The following is a 22,006-nucleotide window of genomic DNA, read 5'->3' as shown; positions in this document are numbered from 1 at the left end:
TATTTTTTTTTCTTTATCGCCTTATATGGTCACCCGACTGCTACAAAATGAGGCTATTTGAAGCTGGGACATAATAATTGTAATTCTATACGCGAAGATGACTCGCAAAACCGTAGATGAGTCTTTTGCTATAAGAGAATGATTATGGATGGAGTAAATAATGACGAGAAACTTTTTTCCATCGAAACAAAGAAAAACTGTACTAAAAGATTATAAAATGAATATATAAGGAATTGACAATGTCTTGAGTTTGTTTTGTGTAAGGTTAGAAAGCTTTCTTTGTGAAGGATAATTTAAAATTTTAGTCTCATGTCATTGCTTAATTTCCATGTATTTAGTCATAATTAACAGTGACTTTAGACAGAATTACCTATCAGTGTAAGGAATAAATCGAGTGAAGTAGACTTCTTTAATTAAATATGAGGAATAGAATTAAAATTGATTCTAGAACGAACTTAAATAAAAATGCAAGTTATTTCATTGATGTATTTAATCAATGTAGATTTGACAATTCACACACTTGGCCTTTGATATTCAGGCGAATCATATACATACTATTTACTAATAAGATATCCAGTCCGATAAATGTTTGACAATTATCTAGTTTATAACCCCAAAAAATAGCTCATACAAATACAAACTGAGCCTAACAAAAATATGATTTACGCGTCTGACTTCCTAATCCTTAAGATATCATTTATCACGAAGAGTGAAAGTTATCTTATTAATACCAGGCCCATTTTTCACAGTTGATTAGACAGCAGTCAGGTGATGTTATAATTTGAAACATTAATTTGTAATGAAGGCGCGAAATATGAAAATAATAGCAAGGAGAAAAAGGTTACTTTAATCAGAGTCAAAATTATACAGCGCAGCGCAATAGATAATACCTATATCGAAGTCTACGAGGTCAATATAAAAATCAGATGGTTTTTAAATAAGGAATCAATGAAAGATAAGCCAATGAAATAGACTTTAGACTATTGTAGAAAAGTTAGTTAGTTAGTTAGCACAAACAAAGATCGGTATTCTGAATTGCTTACAAGCTAAAACTAATACAATGATATTATGCACAATTTAAATTTGACTAAAACAATAATATTACAATACACACTAATAGATAATAATATCAAAATCACCCATAAAATAGGTCAAAACATATTGAGAGTATTTTTTATAAACAATGTATAAAGCTAAATTAATTTAGATTCAAAAAGCGAAACTAAAAGCCTAAAAAAGTAAAAAAATATACCAATAAATAGAGAAGTTTCTATCACGCAAAATAATCTAGTTTCTCTGAAAGGACCTTTTGTAAGTAACAGTGACAAGGCTAAGTGCATTTTATTTCGTTACGGCCTTTGAGAGTCAGGGAAATATATAGCCAGTTAAGGATGACCCCTCTTTTTATATGGGCGTAAATTTGTCGTAAAAAGGTCTGTTTGATTGCTTTATTTACGAAATTTCAATATGTTTTGGTGCGTGATGCAAGTTGTTTTTAGGCAGAATGATAATTATGGCGGGCTGTATTCGTTAGTAGACGACATTAGATTTTTATATGTTTCTGAGAGTTTCATATAGAGAGAGAATATAGAAAATTAAATACTTCGGGAAGAATGAAGATACGATAGTGATACGGTAAGAGCGGTTCTTATTATCAAAAATATTATTTTATGAATTTTGTAACGTTTTTCAGGTCAAACAAAGATTTATTAAAATCAATTTTTATTGAATTTCGATTGAAAATAAGATTGCCATGGACTGTTGAAGAGGGTAAAACTAATAGCTACATATTTTTTAGACAGTTAAATTATGATTTGTAGAATTATGAAAATTTCTATGTACCTACTTCTCTGTTAAAGCTTTATTTTCTGTTGTTATACGATGGCGTCTTCACAGGGAACCTATGGATTCAAAATTAGTTTAATTGCTTTCCAATTTTTCATTTATTCTAATATTTAATAAACATTTATGATTTTCTATATACATATTTTGAAAAGCGCTTCTAAAATAAGTCTATAAATAAATGTTTAAGTTTGAATATAAGAGGTCTATTCAAACTGGTGCATGAATGCCCAAGAATAGGTTAAAATTCGATTAGTTGTCGACACTATTCATGTACACTAAGTTTGAAGCACGGCCACTTGGCTTCGTTTTATTCACACTCTGTGTTCTGTGATTCAGTTTAATCTAACTTTAATATGCTACCAGTTTATAACTGGGTTAAGGAGTTTTGGAAAAATTATTAAATTTTGGACGCAGTCTACATAACATTATGATAATATAGCGCGATTATCGTAAAGCTTTCAACGTATGAAATGAAAAGTTTATACCGCAATTTCTTCATTATGCTCTAACCTGACGTTTTAGAACAGTTGCGAAACGATCGTTTCCGAGAATTCTTGTTTATTTTTTATGTAGTATGGAATTAGGGTGACAAATCAACATCGAGCTATGCTGCGCTGTACTGCGCTGTGCTGTGCTGTGTTTCATAAGCTACGTTTTTTTTAACAATTAAACGATGCTGCGCTGTACTGCGCTGTGCTGTGCTGTGTTTCTTAAGCTACGTTTTTTAACCTTCCTATACTCGCGCGTTGGTCTGTGAGACCGACGAAACACATTTTCGTAATTATTTTTATGCAGGTAAATCCTGTGAAGTCGAGTTCCTTGCTAGTTTCCGGATTTGGGGCTAACTTCATTTTAGTGCAGGTCGCGGCGTGGTCGACAGAAGTTCACGTGTCATAGCATTTGGCGCCAATCGGTCCGTGAGACCGACGCGAGTATAGGTGCAAGTTTTTGTGTAAGTATTAATATTATATATTTTGTACATTTATATATTTTTTAAGACTTTGAATACTTTATGAAGTATGTATAGTAAAATATATGTATGAATGTTGCTCTAAATTACATTTTGACCAATTTTTTAGGCCATACTTCATGTCAAAATGAACGATGATCAAATCAGATTGTTGCTGGAAGAATCAAGCTCTGTTTCTGCTATGAAGACGAAAATGACAGTGAGGTGGAAGACAACGTGGAGATACAAGAAGAGACATACGAAACCGAGCAAGACGATGACAATGAAGAGATATCTGAAGTTCCCATGATTTTTACTTGGGAAAAGATGGACAGACAAGGCTCAAAACTAAGCCAAACATAGATAAATATGTGCTTTGATATGTTTATTATTATTACTTAGAAGTTTATTTTGTTCTGAAAAAGAAGTTCTGTTTTTAAAGTGAAACTTTTATTACATCGTCTCAAACTTTTTGGTCTCGGCAGCCGACCGTCACGCGACATGCGCTACACAAAGCAGTGTTCGGAACCGTTCGAACAGTTTCACTTTTAACGTGGTTTCATAAAACCACACAACATTTTTTTTAGTTTAGTTTAGTTTAGCCGGGCGGCCGGCCGGTACCGCCGCAAACGCTACGTCCCGCAATTTTTAAATCTGTAATATCTTCGAAAATATTCACTTAAATCATACGGTGTAAAGGGCCATAATATATTAAATGAACAATGTATTCAAGGTTTAAATTGGTTAAGGATTAATGCTGTATTGGTTAAAATCGCTTCGAAAATTAGCCATTATTTGTCGTAAAAAGTAAATGACAAAAATAAGTTATTGTGGGTTATCCATAAGAGATAGACATATACCATCGCGGACTTTTCTGTAGACCTTTTCAATGTGTATAAATACACTGGTCATCAAAAAAATCGACCCACCTACACTATGTTTGCTATTTATCGATTATTTCACAAATAAGTCGTCTTATATTGTTGTATTTTGTTGTAAGGGTCTGATAACATGCTAATCATTATGTTTGTCGTAAATTTTACTGCACTTAATGATTCTTAACAAATTTTTATACAGAAATACTGTACAGTGTTGATTTGACGGTTTACGGCGGGACAAATTATGCCCGTGTTCCCAGTTCAAAAATGATTTTTTTCGGGATCTCTTATTCATAACGTTAAGTTTAATAATTTATGCTGTAGTTTTGATAAATTTTGTCTCAAAATAATGGATACTACTGTAGCTGAGGGGGCCCAAACTGTGGCTCTACTAAAACAGGGGTTATGTCAACTTGCTGTGGCTAAAAACTAAAATCTGAGCTGTTTTGCAGTTCGAGGAGTTTACCAAAGGTTTCTAGAGACTGGGCAGTATCGATGAAAATATTGATCTGCAAGAAATAGGGCGGCACCTCAAAGGGACGACCCCTAGATAATGAAATCAACTCTACAAAATCGACATCTGTCTGGTGTAGATCTCTAGTGACGCCTGCGTGAAGATAAGGAGGTGGGTATAAATGACAGAACTGTTAGAAGAAGACTTAAGGAGTAGAACCTAAGACCACACAAGCCAGAAACATGGCCACAATCAGCCACAGCTCATCGACAAACCAGACTTCAATTGACTCGAAATCACGTAAACTGGACTATAGGCCAATGGGAGTCAGTACTTTTGTGTGACAAGATGCAAATGACTTTATATGGTGCTGATAGACGTCTTTATGTCATGCGATGACCAGATGAACGATTTGTTCAGTGCTAGGTAAGAGAAACGGTCGATTATGATGGAGGCTCTGTAAAGTTCTAGAGTGGCGTGTCTTTGACAAGACGCACGGAGCTTGACGATAAAAAGATGCTCATTAAATGCTGTTCAATACATTACCGAGGTTTTGGACTATCATATGGTGTAATATGCCGGCTGTATCTGCAAAAACTTTGAGTCTATGCATGATAATGCTCGGAAACACGTAGAGCGAATCGTGATCCAGTATTTAGAAGAGGTCCGCATTAGAGTTACACTCTGGTTAGCAAAAAGTCTCGATTTGAAACCTACAGAGCACATGTGGGACAATTAAAAAATAAAGCTTAGAGCTCGTAATTCAGCCCCTACAACAATAGGAGACCTGAAAACCGCCATGAGGGAAGAATGATAACGAATTCCTCAAGAGACCATCAAAATCTTGATTATTTCTTTAAAATGGTGAACGCAGGCTATCATTCCAGAAAGAAGAGAAAGTACTGAGTATAAATTCGAAGGAAACGTGATCATAAGTTTCATGATTACAAAATAAACTGCATTTGAAATTAAATAAAGAAAAAGCTGAAAATTGAGGATTTTGAACTTTATTCGAAATTGACATTTTTTTTATTATGTTAATGATTTTAATATGTGTTTATATTCGTGTAAATATGCATGTTTAATTAATCGGCTCAGTTTCCAAACAATTTTTTTCTTTAGTTTGTGAGAAAACCGCAATTTTCCGTAAAAATGCAGGTGGGTCGATTTTTTTGATGACCAGTGTACTTAGTACATTATTTTGATAAAACTCGTAGGGCGTTCAGCCTGCGTTTGCAATGTAAGCGGAATAAATGTCATTTTTTACGACATCACATTAGAAACCTCAAAAATAACAGTACTTCTCCACTATTTAATGGATGTTATTATACATATAAACCTTCCTCTTGAATCACTCTATCTATTAAAAAAAACTGCATCAAAATCCGTTGCGTAGTTTCAAAGATTTAAGCGTACAAAGGGATATAGGGACATAGGGACAGAGAAAGCGACTTTATTTTATACTATGTAGTGATAAGCTCGACACAGCGCAGCATGGCAGAGCTCCATAAAAACATAGCACAGTTCGGCACAGCGCGGCTCAGCACGGCGGGTAGCGCGCCTCGCTCGAGACTGCTGCGTTTTTAAACAGAGCGTAGCCTCACACAGCGCAGCGCAGCATGGTTTGTTTGTATCCTCATTAAAATATTAGACGAGCGAGTTGACCAAACACAGCACAGCGCAGTACAGCACAGCATAGCTCGATGTTGATTTGTCACCCTTAACCTGTGTTTCTATTGCTTAGAAATAAGATTATATGGCTTAAACGTGGTATGTGTTTGTATCTGTTTCTTTTGGTCTATTCCTGATCTGATCTGCTAATTGGTACCCAGATGAAATTAGAAATTAAATTAAATTAAAATTCGCGAAAAAACGCTTCTAAATACAGGTTTTATATAAAGCTATGTGCTTCTAATCTATAAACTAAACAAAAAGTTAAGCTATTGCATAGCTTCTATCGCGGGCCTTGAGCGCGGGGACCGAATCCAGAAATTTAGTAACGAAAAACCTCACGCTCCCCACTCCGACGGGCACGGAGGAGTGGCTTGAAGGCATAGCATGCAATAGCTTTACCGCGGCAGTCCCCGAGTGCCACACGTCTTTTATTTTGGTTGATATTGTTGTATTATTCATAACAGTGGATTCAGACTAATCAGAAAATCGTCAAGAAGACCTTTCTAGAAATTTTATATGAAAGGTAAATTACACATTTAATATAAATCTATGTGTCTCTAATTCCACTAAACATATCGTTATTCAACAATTATAGGTTATCTAATACTATTCCCGTACCCAGAAGTCTTACATAATCTCCAGCTCTAGGAAAAGTGGTCTGTATTGCTCAAGTATAATGCACCAAATTGGCATAACTTCATCAGTCTCACTGCAGCCATGTTTACAGCAATCAGTCCTATTAACTAGCGAGTTAACTTCTCTGTACAAGTTACACAAAAGACTTAGTCCGGGATACATCGCCCATTTTTGCAAGTGATTACTATCAAGCTAATTTTTCGTGAGTAGCTTTATTTTGATGACATGCCCAATAATTTCATGTACGAAACTCTCGATTGTGGACTGTGGTAGCTACCAGAGGAAACAAGGATAAAATATTTTGATTTGATGGTTCTCAAATATTAATTACTAACTGAATGTTTTTTTTTTGTTCAATCTCAAGATAATTATCTAAATTATTCGAAAAAATATTTGTCCTACAAAATCTATGGTTTGATCAAAGAGTCCCCCTTTCCAATGTGTATCGATAACGAAGTCATCATAAATGATTACTAACCAGCTGATTTTTTTATTTTCACTTATTTAATACTTATATAATTCAACAGACATATTGTCCTACAAATTGCGTAATAAATATTTGAGAACCGTCAATTCAAAAATTTTTATCCTTGTTACCTCTGTAAGCTACCACAATCGAGAGTTTCGTACATGAAATTATTGGGCATCTCATCAAAATAAAGCTACTCACGAAAAATTAGCTTGATAGTAATCACTTGCAAAAATGGGCGATGTATCCCGGACTAACTCGAATCTTCGCTGACAAAGTTTTGCGGACGCAGACTTTGCATATCAATTTTTGCATATTTTATCATTTTGTTTATTGTGACATGCTTTAAAATAATATAATAGAAACGTATTTTGTTTAGTGGTAGACTTATCTATATATCTCATAATATTATGCTACAGTTTTTTTGTTTGATTAATGTTTTAGTTTTATTTCAAGTAAAGTCGAATTGATATCTCTATTGTAGAATTCTCAGAAGGTACGCTTTTATCAATAGTTTCTCGAAAAACAATCATACGGTAAGATGGAAGAACTAAAGATAATTTAAAATATTTATGTGTAAGTATTGCTGATATCAGTGAACAATACTTATTTCATCGAAATGCTGTTAAAATATTATGATATAATATATATATAACAATATTTTATTATATTTATATATATATATATACAAGTTATTACCTATATTTCGGTTTCAAATTCCGAATAAGTCTGTATTAAATTTAAATCGAGCAATAGAACATGAATCACGAACGTCGGAATTCGGAGTTAGTATGTGATTAACAGTTCAATTCAAACTTACACAAAGACAAATTCCCACAACTTGGTATCTGCCAACGACAGTCTACATTACATGCTCGTATAATACCTAATAAACTCTATGATACACGTACCGTTTTAAATAATCTCGCCTGTTAATATATTCTTCTATATTATGAGTAGAATTTTCTGGTATTAATTTTGCTAGTATTAAGGGAAATAATATGTAGAAGGTAGTTCTTGGAAAATTGAATAAGGAAGAAGCGTTGTTTCTTGAGTATAAAGAGGTTTATAGTATGAACACTGTAGATTATGAAATTTTAAAAGATGTTAAGATTAAATTGTCAAGTTAAAACTATATGTTTTAACTTGTTTTGTGTTATTACATCGAGCCTTAAATTGTGAAAAGTTTAAGTTAACTTTTAAACGGAAAAGTGACTTTTTCTTTCTAAATCACAGTTTTGCGGTATGTGACCTGACTTCAAGAAGAGTAGTCTTCTTGAAGATGAGATGAGGAACCTACGCAACCCCCAAACTACTCAAGAACCTTGAAATTTTACAAACTATTTTTTTTCTTTTATTTCATTTACTTATAAGAGATTTGTCGACTTTCTTGATATAATTAAGAAAGTCTGAATATTTTCTGATAATGTTTCTTTATACATATCAAGATAGTGGTGCATATTACAAGATATTATATTTACTAAAGTACGACTAATAGGTGCAGAAGTTAACGATCAAAATAAAAGAAGAAAATATTGTAAAGTACTTTCGACTTATTTCCCAGAAACACGAAAAACGTCGCGATAACAAATGAAACTATGTTCTATTTCGCACAAACAGAAGTCTCGATTGTTTATTCGCATTAAAACAACGATACAAGCACGAATTCCCATCTGGTTAGAATTTAATTTAACCCTCGAAAACGCAACATTGTTCTCTTGAAAACACCTCACAAATATCTTTACAAAATGTAGCGAACTATAACTTAGTATTACCGACAACAAACAATCCTTTAATGCGCCATAAAACCGGTACGTTTTCTTTGTCCAAGAGGGATTTAAATCAAGCTGTCTGCACCACGCAATGCTCAAGGTTTATATTAAACTGCGGTGGAGCACAGCTGTAGACGTTGCACCAGGATTTAATTTCACTGGGGAATGTTTGCTTTTTATTTAGGGGACTTGTGAATATGGGTTAGTGTTGTGTAGTGACATTGATGTCACTCGATTGGTGGTAGTACCAATAAGTGTTGAAGGTACGTGGTACATGGTAGAGTATTAACGGCGGTGGTTGGTGATTTTAACAGCAGACAATATGATATAATGTATGCTATGTGCCTATATTATGATAACAAGACTCCGAGAACTTAGCGATTAGGATCAAATATTGAAGTTGAATTAAATAAAAATATTTTTAACCAATCGAGCGTATTAGTTCTATGATGTGGAATTCAAACTTTCGATTTTATCGATGAATCGAGAACGATTATCAAATTTACTTCTCAAATAAAAATATACTAAGTTTTCTCTGCCCTTTGAAACGAATTTTTATGACTTTCACGGAGATTAACCCGAGCATATAAGGGACCTACAGGTTGTAACCCTAACATAGAGTTTCAATAAAAAAGCTACTTGTATCCAATAAAATGTCCTCACTACGTACCGTAATAAAACATTTCTAACTGTGATAATATCTAAAGATTTATATAGGAAACAGTTTGTTTAATGATTTCCCCATTAAGATCGTTCGATCGTAAAGAAAGGGGAAACATTTTACGAGTCTCTGATAGATCTACTTACTAACTAATGGCTTGTTTTTTTGTCAATAAATATCTGAATTTTTCTTTTAATAATCAAAGAATGAAAAGAATATCCATTTATTGTAAAAAAAATTCAAAATATTTTATGTTTCAATGATGATAATAATATTGAATCGAATCTCATTTCAATGAATTGAAATATGGCTCAATAAACGATAATCATTTCAAGAAGGCCATATTGAATTTAATAATTAAGCTATTCAATCTATTTAGTTCTGTTATCAAGAATATTTTATTCACTCTATTATGGCATACTAGCTCCACTGCTCGGAATTTCACTTACATGGTAGGTATCCTATGTGAAAAAGAAGCCAAAAGATGTGTGAAAAAACGAACCTAGACCTTATCCTATTTCTCTTAAATAACATCCAGATTTCATAAACTATCCTTATCCATGCATGTAAAAAATAACTATCGTTACAACCCTAAAATAACAGGAGAATCTAAAGAAATATATGTAAAGAATAAAGATGCAATGTGGCAATTGCCACAAAAGCAGTTGTTATACAACTGAAATAGTTCTCGTCATACCTTTGCTATGTCTACTCGTAGATTGGTTGTCACCTGGCTGACAGAAGTGAAATGGAAGTGAATAACAAATCGAGTTTCTTTATGGATATGTGGATGACGTGTTTGAGATCGTGTGACATACGAGCAAATTCTTATACCTACCCACTACCTACCACATATGTAAATCAAGTCATAAAGTTTGAATAGGTAAAATATGAACACATAAAATTAACGATTAGGCTAAGTTTAGTTAAGTTCAATTAAATACTTTTTAACGGATTTTAAACGCGATTTATTCATTATATTTTTTCCACTTTACGCTCGCTGTAAAGTGTTCGAAACGTCGGGAATATAATATAATGAATAAATCAAAAAGTCTTTAATTTCTAAGTTGAATTTCCACTGATGTAGGTTTAAAGTAGGAGAAAAAGTTTTACGAGTAAATACAAAAATGATCACTTTCATCATTCCTATCAACAGACAAAAAATGAAAGACTGGAGGATCAAAAATATGTAACAAGAAATTGGAAATGGAAACAATAAAATTAAGTAAATAGCAACGCGAAGCCAACAGATATTTTGTGCCCTCGTAGAAAAATAATACAGGCTTCGAATATCAATCGAAGGGAATGCTAGACCCAAATTGGTTTTATAAAACCTGTCCGCTGTTACACCGTAAGGGACAAACGAACAAACAATATCCACGCAAGCTTATTAAAGTTAAGCGGGGTTAATATTTAATCCAACTTCCTTGCGACTGGCGGAGGGCGTAATGAATGCGAAGTCACGGGCTTGAGTACTGTGAATGGCTGGCTGTTACACCGAATTGGTGCGTCGATGTTATTTGGTTTATCTTATATCAAAGATCAAGTTTATATACTACTTAATTAAGACTATCTAGAGGTAGAGTAAGTATAAGTATTTACAAATCCAAAACAAAATTAGATAATTGTATTAAATTTTTGTTTTTATTTTAAATGTATAGTAATTTGGAGCTTATATTTTGCAGAGTTAGCAGTTTGTCAATGATAATTTATAACTCATTCCATAGTTAGCGTTAATTCATACGATTTACAAAGAATCTACAGATAGTTAAGACTTCTCGGAAGGCACATATATAGTCTACTAGATATTTCAATCTCTGAAGTTAAATAAGTTATACCATGTTAACGTAATAAACTTATAGGTTAAAACAATATTCGCCACGGTGTAAAAGACATCCAATTTGAAAGTACAAGGCAATAAGCATCCCTTAAGTCACGCCTTCCAAGTTGAGCTCTAAACGGATTTCATCACTTGGAACTTAGCAAGATCTTAAACAAAAATATTTGCAGCGCTACTTAGAAATTTACACACGCATTCGTTAACATTATAATATTATCATACGACTTAATTCCCTTATGTAGATATGGGTATGAATAATGCAAGGAATTGCAAATTTCAGGGTAATTTTTCGACTTTAACCCATTGACCACCGAGCGCCCCGATCGGGGCGCGACACAATAGATTATCTATTGTGTCTGTGATTCCGGGGACTGATGGACTAATTATATTTTGTAAGTAAACTTCTAATTAATGTTCTGTTTGATTCCTTTAACTTCTTTTTCAGATAATCAAGAGTTTTTTAAGAAAATATACATAATGCTTTTAATCAATTTAACCTATCGATCATTATAACACACCCCAAGAATCTTTCGACTTTCACCACTAATGTAAGAACATATTGGTTCATATTTTTTGCATTTTGTTTATTTATTAACTTACGACACCTCTTGCGATTACCTACTTCCATGGACCAATATAATCATATTGGTCCATGCTACTTCCAAAGTCCAAAATTCTAATGTCTAAAGTGTAGGATAACCACAAAACTGTCCATGCCGTGCCAGCAAACAAAGTTGGTTATTTTATTTTACTACCCCATAAAGTAATTCGTGAGAGTAAAAGAATGTTGTTTCTCCTCCGTGTGCTTGGGTCACGTATCGTGCAATTTGCCGCCAAAATGGAAAAACGCGGCAATGTACGTGCCCTGTGGTTTATGCCCGCCTTTATTTATATACGCTTTTAACTGGAAAATATGTGGTAAAGACGTTTTAATAACGCGATTTTATAGGTTATGTTGTTAATTGAATTGTGTAGTGATTGTAGCTGTAATTCCTAACCTCGTTTGCTCGTCATAGTCTAAGATCTCACCGCACCGCAGGATTAGTGCGTTCACAGTTTTTTTGCTAAAACACGTAGTATATTATTATTAGTCTGTGCTAAAACTAAACTTTTATGTACCTATATTTATAATTAGGAGAATATATATCGACTAGGTTGTCAGTAAAAACTTGGCCGCAAGCACTTTGTAATACTATTTGTTGTAATTGTAATACTATTTGTTGATCTTTCCCACTAAAAACTGAACTGTTTACGCTACCTTTTGTACTTAAAGATTAATAAAAAACTATCATAGAGCATTCTCTATATTATACAATTATGTTTTTTACGGATAAACGTGAACGAAACTTCAGTCTAAAATCCATACTAATATTATAAATGCGAAAGTAACTGACAGACAGCTGTCTGTCTGTTACTCAATCACGCCTTAACTACTGAACCAATTTGCATGAAATTTGGTATAGAGATATTTTGATACCCGAGAAAGGACATAGGATAGGTTTTATCCCGGAAATCCTACGGGAACGGGTTATTCTTTGAAAACGCGGGCGAAGCCGCGGGCGGAAAGCTAGTACCAAATATATTAAACGTACAATTTCCAGGCGAAACATTAAATTCAAATTAAGGCTTTTCAAGATACTGTTTTAAATATTCCCATTACCGTCTAAAATCAAGTTCAAACACGAAAGAGTGAGCTAAAATTTCCTTTGATTTGCATTTTTTCAACGAAACGCATGTTGATGACTAAATTTACATACTAACTTTACATTGGGAGTTTTTGTCAAGTAAATTTAAATATAAATAATGCTGTTTACTTTATGTAAACGAACGTAGAATATTTTTGAGGTGAAATTATACGCTAGACGCCGCTAAATTACTATGACTAAAACTTTATTTATTAACTTTGATTAGTAATTAAATATTTATCACAAATGTTTAATTTTGGTAACTAACATATTTACCGTATAATATATTAATAAAGCAATTTCGTTCGAATATTTGTGAAATATTCGTCTTAAATTACGTATAAAATACTTACGTGTAATAAAATAATAATTACGTGTAAATTATGGGTTTAGGTGATTATTTCTATATGATAGTTTATATGATACTAGCTTCCGCCCACGACTTTGTACGTGCATGGCCCCGTTTTTCCCCGTTCCCGCATGAATTTCGGGAAATCCTTTCTTAGTGGATGCCTACGTCCTAACATCTACAGTGGTTTGGGCTGTGCGTTGATAGATCACTATATCAGTCACCTTTGAGTTTTATATATATATATTAGTGGTAGGCCAATTTGAATGTATTTATATACTAAATAATCTTCCATCATATAATTGTTAAGTTACGACAAAAATCCCTACATTTGAAAAATTGTTGTTACTGTTGTTAAAAGTGTTACTGAAAGATACAAGATTATATTAGAATAAATGGTATTAACTATAGTAATAATATTTAAAAAAGATAGCAATGATTATGTTTTTTTTAAAGCCCGCATAGTAGGTTGTATATATTTTGATGATACCGCGGTACTTTTGTAGAATCGAAGTAATAAATAAAACACCTGTAACTTTTACACATTTTCGCGTGATTTTTTATTTTTAAAGTGTCCAAACTATAAGAAAGTATTTTGTAGTAATTGCATGGTCTCGAAGAGGTCGGATCAAGCGGCGCCTGCCATTCGTCTCCAGACAAATAGCTCCTTCAAATAGAAGATTACCGTAAACCTGGCCGTCTGTTACAACGAAACGTTTGTACACTTGGTTATAATTGTTGTTGAAATATTATATCTAGTATTGTTATATTTATTATCTGCGATTATATAAAACAATTTTTGGGTATTTAATCTATGTGTATCACCAGAATCTGTCAATGATATAAGAATATGGAATAAAGACATGCTAGTTACGTAGCCTAGGTCTTTATTTAAACAAAGAAAATAGAGTTATTAGGAATATATTAATCTGGGCTATAATTAATCCAAATCTAATTCAAGTAATAATTACTATCGAATATGTCTTGCATTAAAATGTTTATAATAACAATACCAAAACACAATCGCAAAACATAACTGCAAAAATTTTAATTCTATTATTTTTAATATCCGGTATTTTTTTAGTCTGTCTTATTCTATACCACAAACAGTGTGTGACATCGCTTGCCACGTTCCATTACTTTTTTTTAATAAAAACGGCGGGAAGTTCAAACACGAGTACGTAACACATCATCTCCCAAGTCACGTAGCTGAGTGCTCGTAGCGACTTCTCTTAATTTATTTACAACAATTTAAACTGTCGTGGTTTCAAATGGCCGCTCTTTATACGCTGCGTTGAAAGTGACAAATGAACTCAATTATATACTACTTCTTTGGTTTTTAAAGGGATCGTTTTGTGGGTAAATGAAATATGTCTGCGGTTTATATATATCGTGTGTGCAGCTTCTGCTTTTCTTTTTGTAGATTGTGTATCGTGCTTCCGTTTTTTACGGAATGCTCTAGAAAGTTTTAGCAGACATGTTCTATGTTAAATTACAGAATGAGCATTGAGCATAGAATATAATAATAAGTGAATTATTCTTCTTTTAATCTAATATCAAAGTAACATTAGACGAGCTAGATTAGGCTTGATTTGAGTCGCAATTATGTTCTCACAGATAATATAATCGGAGTTATTTAAATAATTCCATTAATTATATGTATTATATATCTATCCTCTACCTTAGGTGGCCTGGAAGAAATCGCTTTTAAGCGATAAGGTCACCTTTTGTACTTCGCATTCAAACAGATATATATTATACTGTACATTGTAATATTAAATGGTGTGGTACAATAAATGATTAAATAAATAAATAAATAACTGGTAAGAATGATAGGAATAAGTAGTTATTTTATACTTATTTGTCCTTTTTATGTGATACATACCTACTAAGCTTTTAAAAGGTTCACAGTTAACTTAAATGAAGTCACTCACTTTTAGAGCAATATTTAAACTGTTCTAATGTTATTTTCTTACGCATTTGATGAAGTTTTCAAGTCTGTGTGATGAGCGGCCGCGAAAGCCTACATCCTCAGATATCTTGCAAAGGTAAGGCCGTTTTTATTATTTGTAGTTTTCATTTTACGACGAGTTCGTGAGTGAACTACAACTGCAAACGTAAACTTTGTTTATTGCTGAGTTATGTACAATTGTGTCGAATATCGATATTGTGAAGTCAACTGTGTTTAACGATTCCATTGTTTTAGTAGTTGATTCATCTATTTGTGGTATCATTTAAAATACGTCTGTATCTTGTGTATTTTCCGCGTTAGTTCCTTGTTATAGGGATCTCCCTCGATTTGTGATATTATAAGTAATAGCTTGTTATGGATGTAAAACACACCTTTAAGGCAACATGTCACGGGTGTTCTACAAGACTATGACTATGAGCATTTTATTGATTTAGATATAATATATTGTACAAAAAATGACATAATACCTATTCATAAAAAATACAACAAAAAGGACTACTTTATTGCTGAACACTTATAATTCATGTTTTGCTAAAATTCTATTCCACCTTAGTAAAATATGTTAATTTAACGATTTAATTCAAGTTACATAAATAAAATGCAACTAAAGCCAAAGTTGGTTAATAAATATTATCTACACTTAAAAGCTAAAAGTAAAAATATATGAAAATAATTCGACAAATTTGCAAAAATGCGAACACATCAGTACTTAATCAATCATTAACGTACACGCTTTAGCTTTTACAGAGAATTGATTTAATATATTTATTAACATAGACCATATTTTTTTTTATATTCGAATCGATGTCAATGTTTAATATTTTGTATTAGGACAATTTTGTTGTGGATAAAATTCTCAAATTACAAGTATAAAAGAACCCACTCTATAAAATTAAATTTTTAAATGACCACTTAGGGACTATTGAAAAGTCGCGCTTCTTTACTATATACTATAATATTTTTTTTAATTATAATGTTGTGGCAACCCTATGGTTAGGGTCAATAATAATTTACGAAACTGGTTTGCGCGTATGTTTTGCCTCAAGATTGGCTATTTACCTCCTTTGCTATTGAGAGCTTGATTATCATCGCGTCGACAGTTTCGATATACAATTGAATATTAATTAAATATAGTTTGTGTAATTATATTAGAGGGAATTGTGTAATTGTGTATATTATTGTGTATTTTTCTCAATGTGAAAGGCGTTGAAAATGTGAATTGATTTCATTTAAGCAAAGTGTTGCCAACATGACGAGTTTAATAGTGTTGTTAGTAGTTTGGAATGGTAATTAATTAATATAGTGTTCTTAATTGTTTAATGTTTCAACAATTCATATTAATTTGTAATTATTATTACAGTGTTATGTGTGAATTCTGAAGATTTTCCAAGAGATGGCGGACGACAATGGGGAAGTGTGCGTATTTTTTATTTAATATTTTAGGTATTTACTATTTAGGTATAAACAAAAAACCTAAATGTATTTGTATCTTTTTATGTAAAGAATAAGGAACTTGTTTATAAAACAAGTGTCATATACCTAATCATATTATTGTTATTAGCTAGGTATCAGGGGCTTTCCCGCCACACGACACTGAATACATTATAAGTTCAAGGTCCTGCTCATCTTATCATTGAATCGATAATAGTTATTGCTCTAAGTATTATACACATAAACATAATAATATGCTCTTATAACTGACTAGCTGCGCTTCGCGGTTTCACCCGCGTGGCTCCGCTCCTATTGGTCTTAGCGTGATGAGAGCCTTTAAGCCTTCCTCGATGAATGGGCTATGTAACACCGAAAGAATTTTAAATCGGACGCCCCCCTAGTCAAGTGGCTTTCTGTTAGCGTAGCGTTCAATAGAATAGACTACGAATGTATGAGATTGACGTAACCTGTAGATACGTTTATCTACAGCCTACGTCAATCTCATACATTCGTAGTCTATTCTATTGAACGCTACGCTAACAGAAAGCCATTTGACTAGGGAGGCAGTAGTTCCTGAGATTAGCGCGTTCAAACAAACAAACAAGCAAACGAACTGTTCAACTTTATAATATAAGTACAGATTTAATCAATTTTTTAATTTTTTTGATAAATTAAATATTGTTTGTGCTGATACCTATTAAATCAAATCAAATTATTCACATGTTAAAATTGAAGAAATTTATATTATGATCGCATAAAAACCTGCTAGGATTTGATTAGGTTAGATCACTCAGGTATGGAGGTAATATATATATATTTTACAAACTGGATAACTTATCAGTTAGTTATAATATGAATTTTTTATAGAAAAACAATTTATACATTTAAAATAACGATAAACGAGTTGCTAAAAAATACGTTTGCTTAGTGAACAGGTTAACTACGTGAGAAATATTTATTGTACTATTGTTAATGAACAAATAGATGAATCATCATAACGTATACTGTGTATGAAGGGAACTAATAAAGATATTGTTTTAGGCAGCCAATGATACGGAAGATTTTAATCCATGTTTCGTTACGCCGCCACCAACACCTGACTTCTCCGCGCCTGGTAGAAGAATAAGCGAAATAAGTAAGTTTTCATTTAGTTTTTATTAACTATTAGCTGTATCCCGCGGTTTTACCCGCATTGCTCCGCTCCTGTTGGTCTTTGCGTGATTATAATATATAGCCTATAGATATATAAATGGGCTTTCTAACACCGAAATAATTTTTCAAATTGGATCCGTAGTTCCTGAGAAAAATCAAACAAACTCTTCAGCTTTTAAATATTGTTAGTATAGACTATCTATACTAATAATATTTCAAAGAGAGACTCCTATAACGGTGCATTTACATCAAACGAGTGAATGCTCATTCTATTATGTAAAATATTTTAGTGTAAACAGGCGTAGAGCATTCTTTCGTTGTTCTTAGTGATTCTATTCGATTGTTGCGATTCTATGCAATGTTCTACTACTGAACAACACTGAAAATGAGTTTTCGTTTACACAAAAAGATCACGAAAGAATGCTCTTGCTCTAGCTCTAGCTCTATATTCGTTTTATGTAAATGCAATGTAACATTATCGGATTTATCAACTTTATCATACGTCAAAAGGAAGTTTTTTTCCAATTTAGATCACATCTTTTATTTATATTTCTCTACCATTGATGATAGAGTAATATATATATATATATATTTAATGGAATATAAGCGCGTTTAACGTCTCAAAAAATAAATTATAGTGTTTGGAACCATATTTTTCCAAAACAGCTTTATAATTTTTTATGACTTTTTTTGTATATTGATTAGGTAGGTGTTTAACCTTGTGTCCGCTTGTCTATACTAATTTTATAAAGAGGAAAGGTTTGTATGTATGTATGGTTTTCACGTATAAACTACTGGACCGATTTTGATGAAATTTGGCACAGATAATCTTTAGACCCTGAGAAAGAACATAGGCTACCTTTTATTGCGAAATATGTACCACGGGCGAAGCCGGGGCGGACCACTAGTATTGTATAACAATTAAAAAATATAAGAATTTTGTACTTTAATAATATGTTTAGATTTATTTATTTTCAGAATGTTTTGAGTACATTTGGGAAATAAAAAAACGCATCGATGAGGGCGTTAGAGCTAGTGAATGTAAGTACCTACATATATGATCTTTATAATAAAATCGATATAAAACTTTTACAAAATCGTATATGTATTATATTTTATAATATATAAATCAACGAATAAATTTTTTGATTTAACTTATTTTATAGCGAATCTTAACGTTTTTGGTTTATATGCTCCACTATATTGTTGTATATATTTTTATTTATATGCATGTTCACCGATTTTTCCGTTTTTGCAAAGTTATGACATACAATACCTATTCATTATTTATTTACTTCAGAAGTTGGTATTTTTTTTGTAAAATACCTATAGTATTTATGTTAATAATTCGCATATGTACTTATATGATTTATTTCGCTATTATTTTGAATTATTTTTAATTATGTAGGTTTGCAATGGAAACAAAGACATCCAGGTCCAAACCGTCCCTATTTCGCTATTGGTGGACATATTACGCTTCCCGGGGAATACCCACATATGGTGAGATTATTAATATTTAAAGTTATTATTCTTTCATATTATTCTTACAACTGTGACTCTTATAAAAACACATAATATGAAGTAATCATAGAAATCTATGTAAATCTTTATATTCCATCAGAACAGTTTGCATTTTAAGAGTTAAAAAATTTGTGTAGGTGTGCAAATATTTTCAATCCTCTACATCCTTAAATGTATTATTTTATATCTAACGTATTTGGTATCGGTCAAGGGAGCCGTTGGTTGGAAAGCAGCGATTGGTACATGGGTTTTCAAATGTGGCAGTACTCTTATTAGTTCGAAGTATTTACTGACAGCTGCGCACTGCTCGAGGGCTTCGTCCCGAGACACGTCATTGGCTGATCCCGTCCCCAAAATTGTGAGACTTGGGGATAAAAATATCGTTGATGTGGTAAGCATTTTGTTGCATGTTGTACAATTTTCTGTATTAATTAAATCTAATTGGTATATGAAGTTTAAATTGGTTGATTGCTAATATTTAATACTTTAATTTGATATCTTTTAATATAACAAAAAATAATGGTAACCCATGACTGTTGCTTATAGTTTTGTTAACATATAAGCGTAAAGAATTGAGTCCATTATGTCCTTATTTTAAAAGTTTATGTGTGTATGTATATATCACCTACCACATTTAAAATAAAACAAGTCTTCCTTCTCGTCTCCCTCAGAAATTAAACTAATCACTGAAAAGAAAGTTGTATTAATTTATTGTTTTTATTTTTCAGTACGCTAATAATCGATATCCATTTGACGTCGAGATCAAAAGAATTGTAACCCACCCATATTTCGTACCTCCCAAAAAATACTTTGACATCGCTATTATAGAAATAAAGACTGAAGTGTATTTCTCAAAGTTGATTCAACCAGCTTGTTTATGGACTAGACACGATACTCGCCAACTTGGTTATGAAGCTACTCTAACTGGATGGGGAGTTATTGAAACAGGTCAGGATAGTTGTACAGTAAACGAACTTACCTGTAAATTTTAAAATTGTAATTATAGGTACGATTGGCTTGGTCCAAGATAACACCCATCCCATACACAAAGGTATTATGTATGCCCATCATCTAGGAAGATGATAGAATAGGTCATTTTCATAAATTTATAATGCTCTGAAAAGAATGAGTAATAACAGGGTTGACATGAGAAAAAAGAAATCGCGGCTCCCGATGCGATTGATATACATACATACAATATAGAATAATATCTTGGACCAAGCCAGGACTAAAATTGCAGAGGAGAATTTAAAGAACAAATTACTCAAAAGACAATTAAAATAGTCAGTTCATTCTTACAGCTGGAAGAACTACGTCTCCTGAACTGCAAGCAGCGCATGTTGATGTTATAGATTCAGAATATTGTAATGATTTACTCCATCAGTACTGCAATAGGCTGTGGTGCGGCTTGGAACCGCATCAGTTGTGTGCAGGGAAATTAAAAGGGGGAGTGGATGCGTGTCAGGTAAATTTATTTTATTATTAAACTTCCGTCCGCGGCTTCGCCCGCGTTTTCATAGAAAAACTTAGTTCTCGTTTCTGTGGAATATCTGGAATAAAAAGTGGCCTAGTGGTCTTATTCTGGGTCTTCACATACCTATATACCGAATTTCATTGTAATCGGTTTGGTAGTATTTGCGTGAAAGAGTAACAAACATCCATCCATCTTCACAAACTTTCGCTACCTTTCGCATTTATAATATTAGTAAGATTTGAATATATTAAAAAATAAAGTCAGAATTATGAAGGTTCTTTACTGTTCTAGCTTATAGTTGGTTCACCTTTTTGTCCTATTAACGGCATCGACTACAAAATTTATGTAATTATGACCAACAACAATCTGCCCTTTCTTTTATATGTAAAGTAAATAATCGTTTGTTTCAGGGTGACTCTGGCGGTCCACTTCAAGTGAAAATACCGTTGCCCGTAACAGACCAAGGTTCGATGCATTATGTAATTGGCGTCACTTCGTTTGGCATTGGCTGCGCGAGAGAAAATTTGCCCGGCGTGTACACTAGAGTGTCCAGCTTCATTGATTGGATCGAGGATGTCGTGTGGCGAGGATTGTGATAGAAATAAATATATATATGTTTAACTTGTCTTTTATTTCTTAGTATTTATATAACATGAATGAACTTTTCCAGAAAGTTCTAACAATGAACACTTGAACCACGCAATCTACCTAAGTACACGCGTGATTTTCTTCTACAAAATAGAATAGTTTATATGAGTCTAATCTCAATAGTGCATGTTATCACATCTGGTGTTCATAAATCGGATTTCAATTATCTTATTCAACGAGTAGATTGATTCAAATATTATTAAACTGAATCCAGTAATTTGTTTCACCTCAATAAGTGATTATAAAATATAATGATGTAAACATATACAAAATTAATAGATCTCTTTTTTGTTGATGTTGCTATATAATTTTTGTATACATAATATGTAATGGATTCTCAGAAATCTTATGATAATAGTTAAGAAAATACACAATTATTTAATCCTAAATGTGTTAGAACTAAGGTTGTCGCTAATAATAATAATTGAGAAAAACTTAAAAAAACCAATAAGTTCCGCGGTGAATTAATTAAATTCCATACACAAAGTAATTTGTAAATTTCTAATACTTTATAAGGAAACTTCACATCAAACGTGTTTTTTTCTTAGATGGACATTTTTTCCTAGATGTTTGGTTGTTCTTCATGAATTTTATAA

General features: G+C 32.5%; 2 protein-coding genes across 3 annotated transcripts in view; both read left to right on the top strand.

Moving 5' to 3' along the window:
* Impbeta11 (importin beta11) overlaps positions 1-22,006 on the top strand; it is a 73,728-nt gene that overhangs the window by 26,603 nt on the left and 25,119 nt on the right. The gene's annotated exons all lie outside the window — the stretch shown is intronic.
* Positions 6,274-21,369, top strand: LOC149480128 (trypsin-1-like). 2 transcript variants are annotated; one of them, XM_089707272.1, is made up of 9 exons: positions 6,274-6,323; positions 16,545-16,600; positions 17,657-17,750; positions 18,746-18,808; positions 19,176-19,267; positions 19,500-19,679; positions 20,017-20,236; positions 20,590-20,753; positions 21,173-21,369. In XM_089707272.1, the coding sequence occupies exons 1-9, from the start codon at positions 6,317-6,319 to the stop codon at positions 21,356-21,358; spliced, it is 1,062 nt and encodes a 353-aa protein (XP_089563398.1). In that variant the 5' UTR covers positions 6,274-6,316; the 3' UTR covers positions 21,359-21,369. The 2 variants fall into 2 exon arrangements, with proteins under 2 accessions (XP_089563398.1, XP_089563397.1); XM_089707271.1 differs by lacking the exon at positions 6,274-6,323 and adding an exon at positions 16,240-16,470.

Source organism: Colias philodice, chromosome 19 (assembly GCF_061535455.1).
Source record: "Colias philodice isolate Cphi_HAF_F1 chromosome 19, ilColPhil1 Martin Lab GWU primary, whole genome shotgun sequence".
In the NCBI taxonomy this organism is placed as follows: Eukaryota; Metazoa; Arthropoda; class Insecta; order Lepidoptera; family Pieridae; genus Colias; species Colias philodice.
This window is presented reverse-complemented; position numbering and strand designations above follow the sequence as displayed.

What these genes read in the sequence shown, in the direction of transcription:
- LOC149480128 (XM_089707271.1), top strand. Translation starts at nt 16,434, where the DNA reads ATGACGAGTTTAATAGTGTTGTTAGTAGTTTGGAATG. An exon ending in TAGAAGAATAAGCGAAATAA is followed by an intron (nt 17,751 to 18,745) that starts GTAAGTTTTCAT and finishes ATTTATTTTCAG; the next exon opens with AATGTTTTGAGTACATTTGG. An exon ending in GGGCGTTAGAGCTAGTGAAT is followed by an intron (nt 18,809 to 19,175) that starts GTAAGTACCTAC and finishes TTAATTATGTAG; the next exon opens with GTTTGCAATGGAAACAAAGA.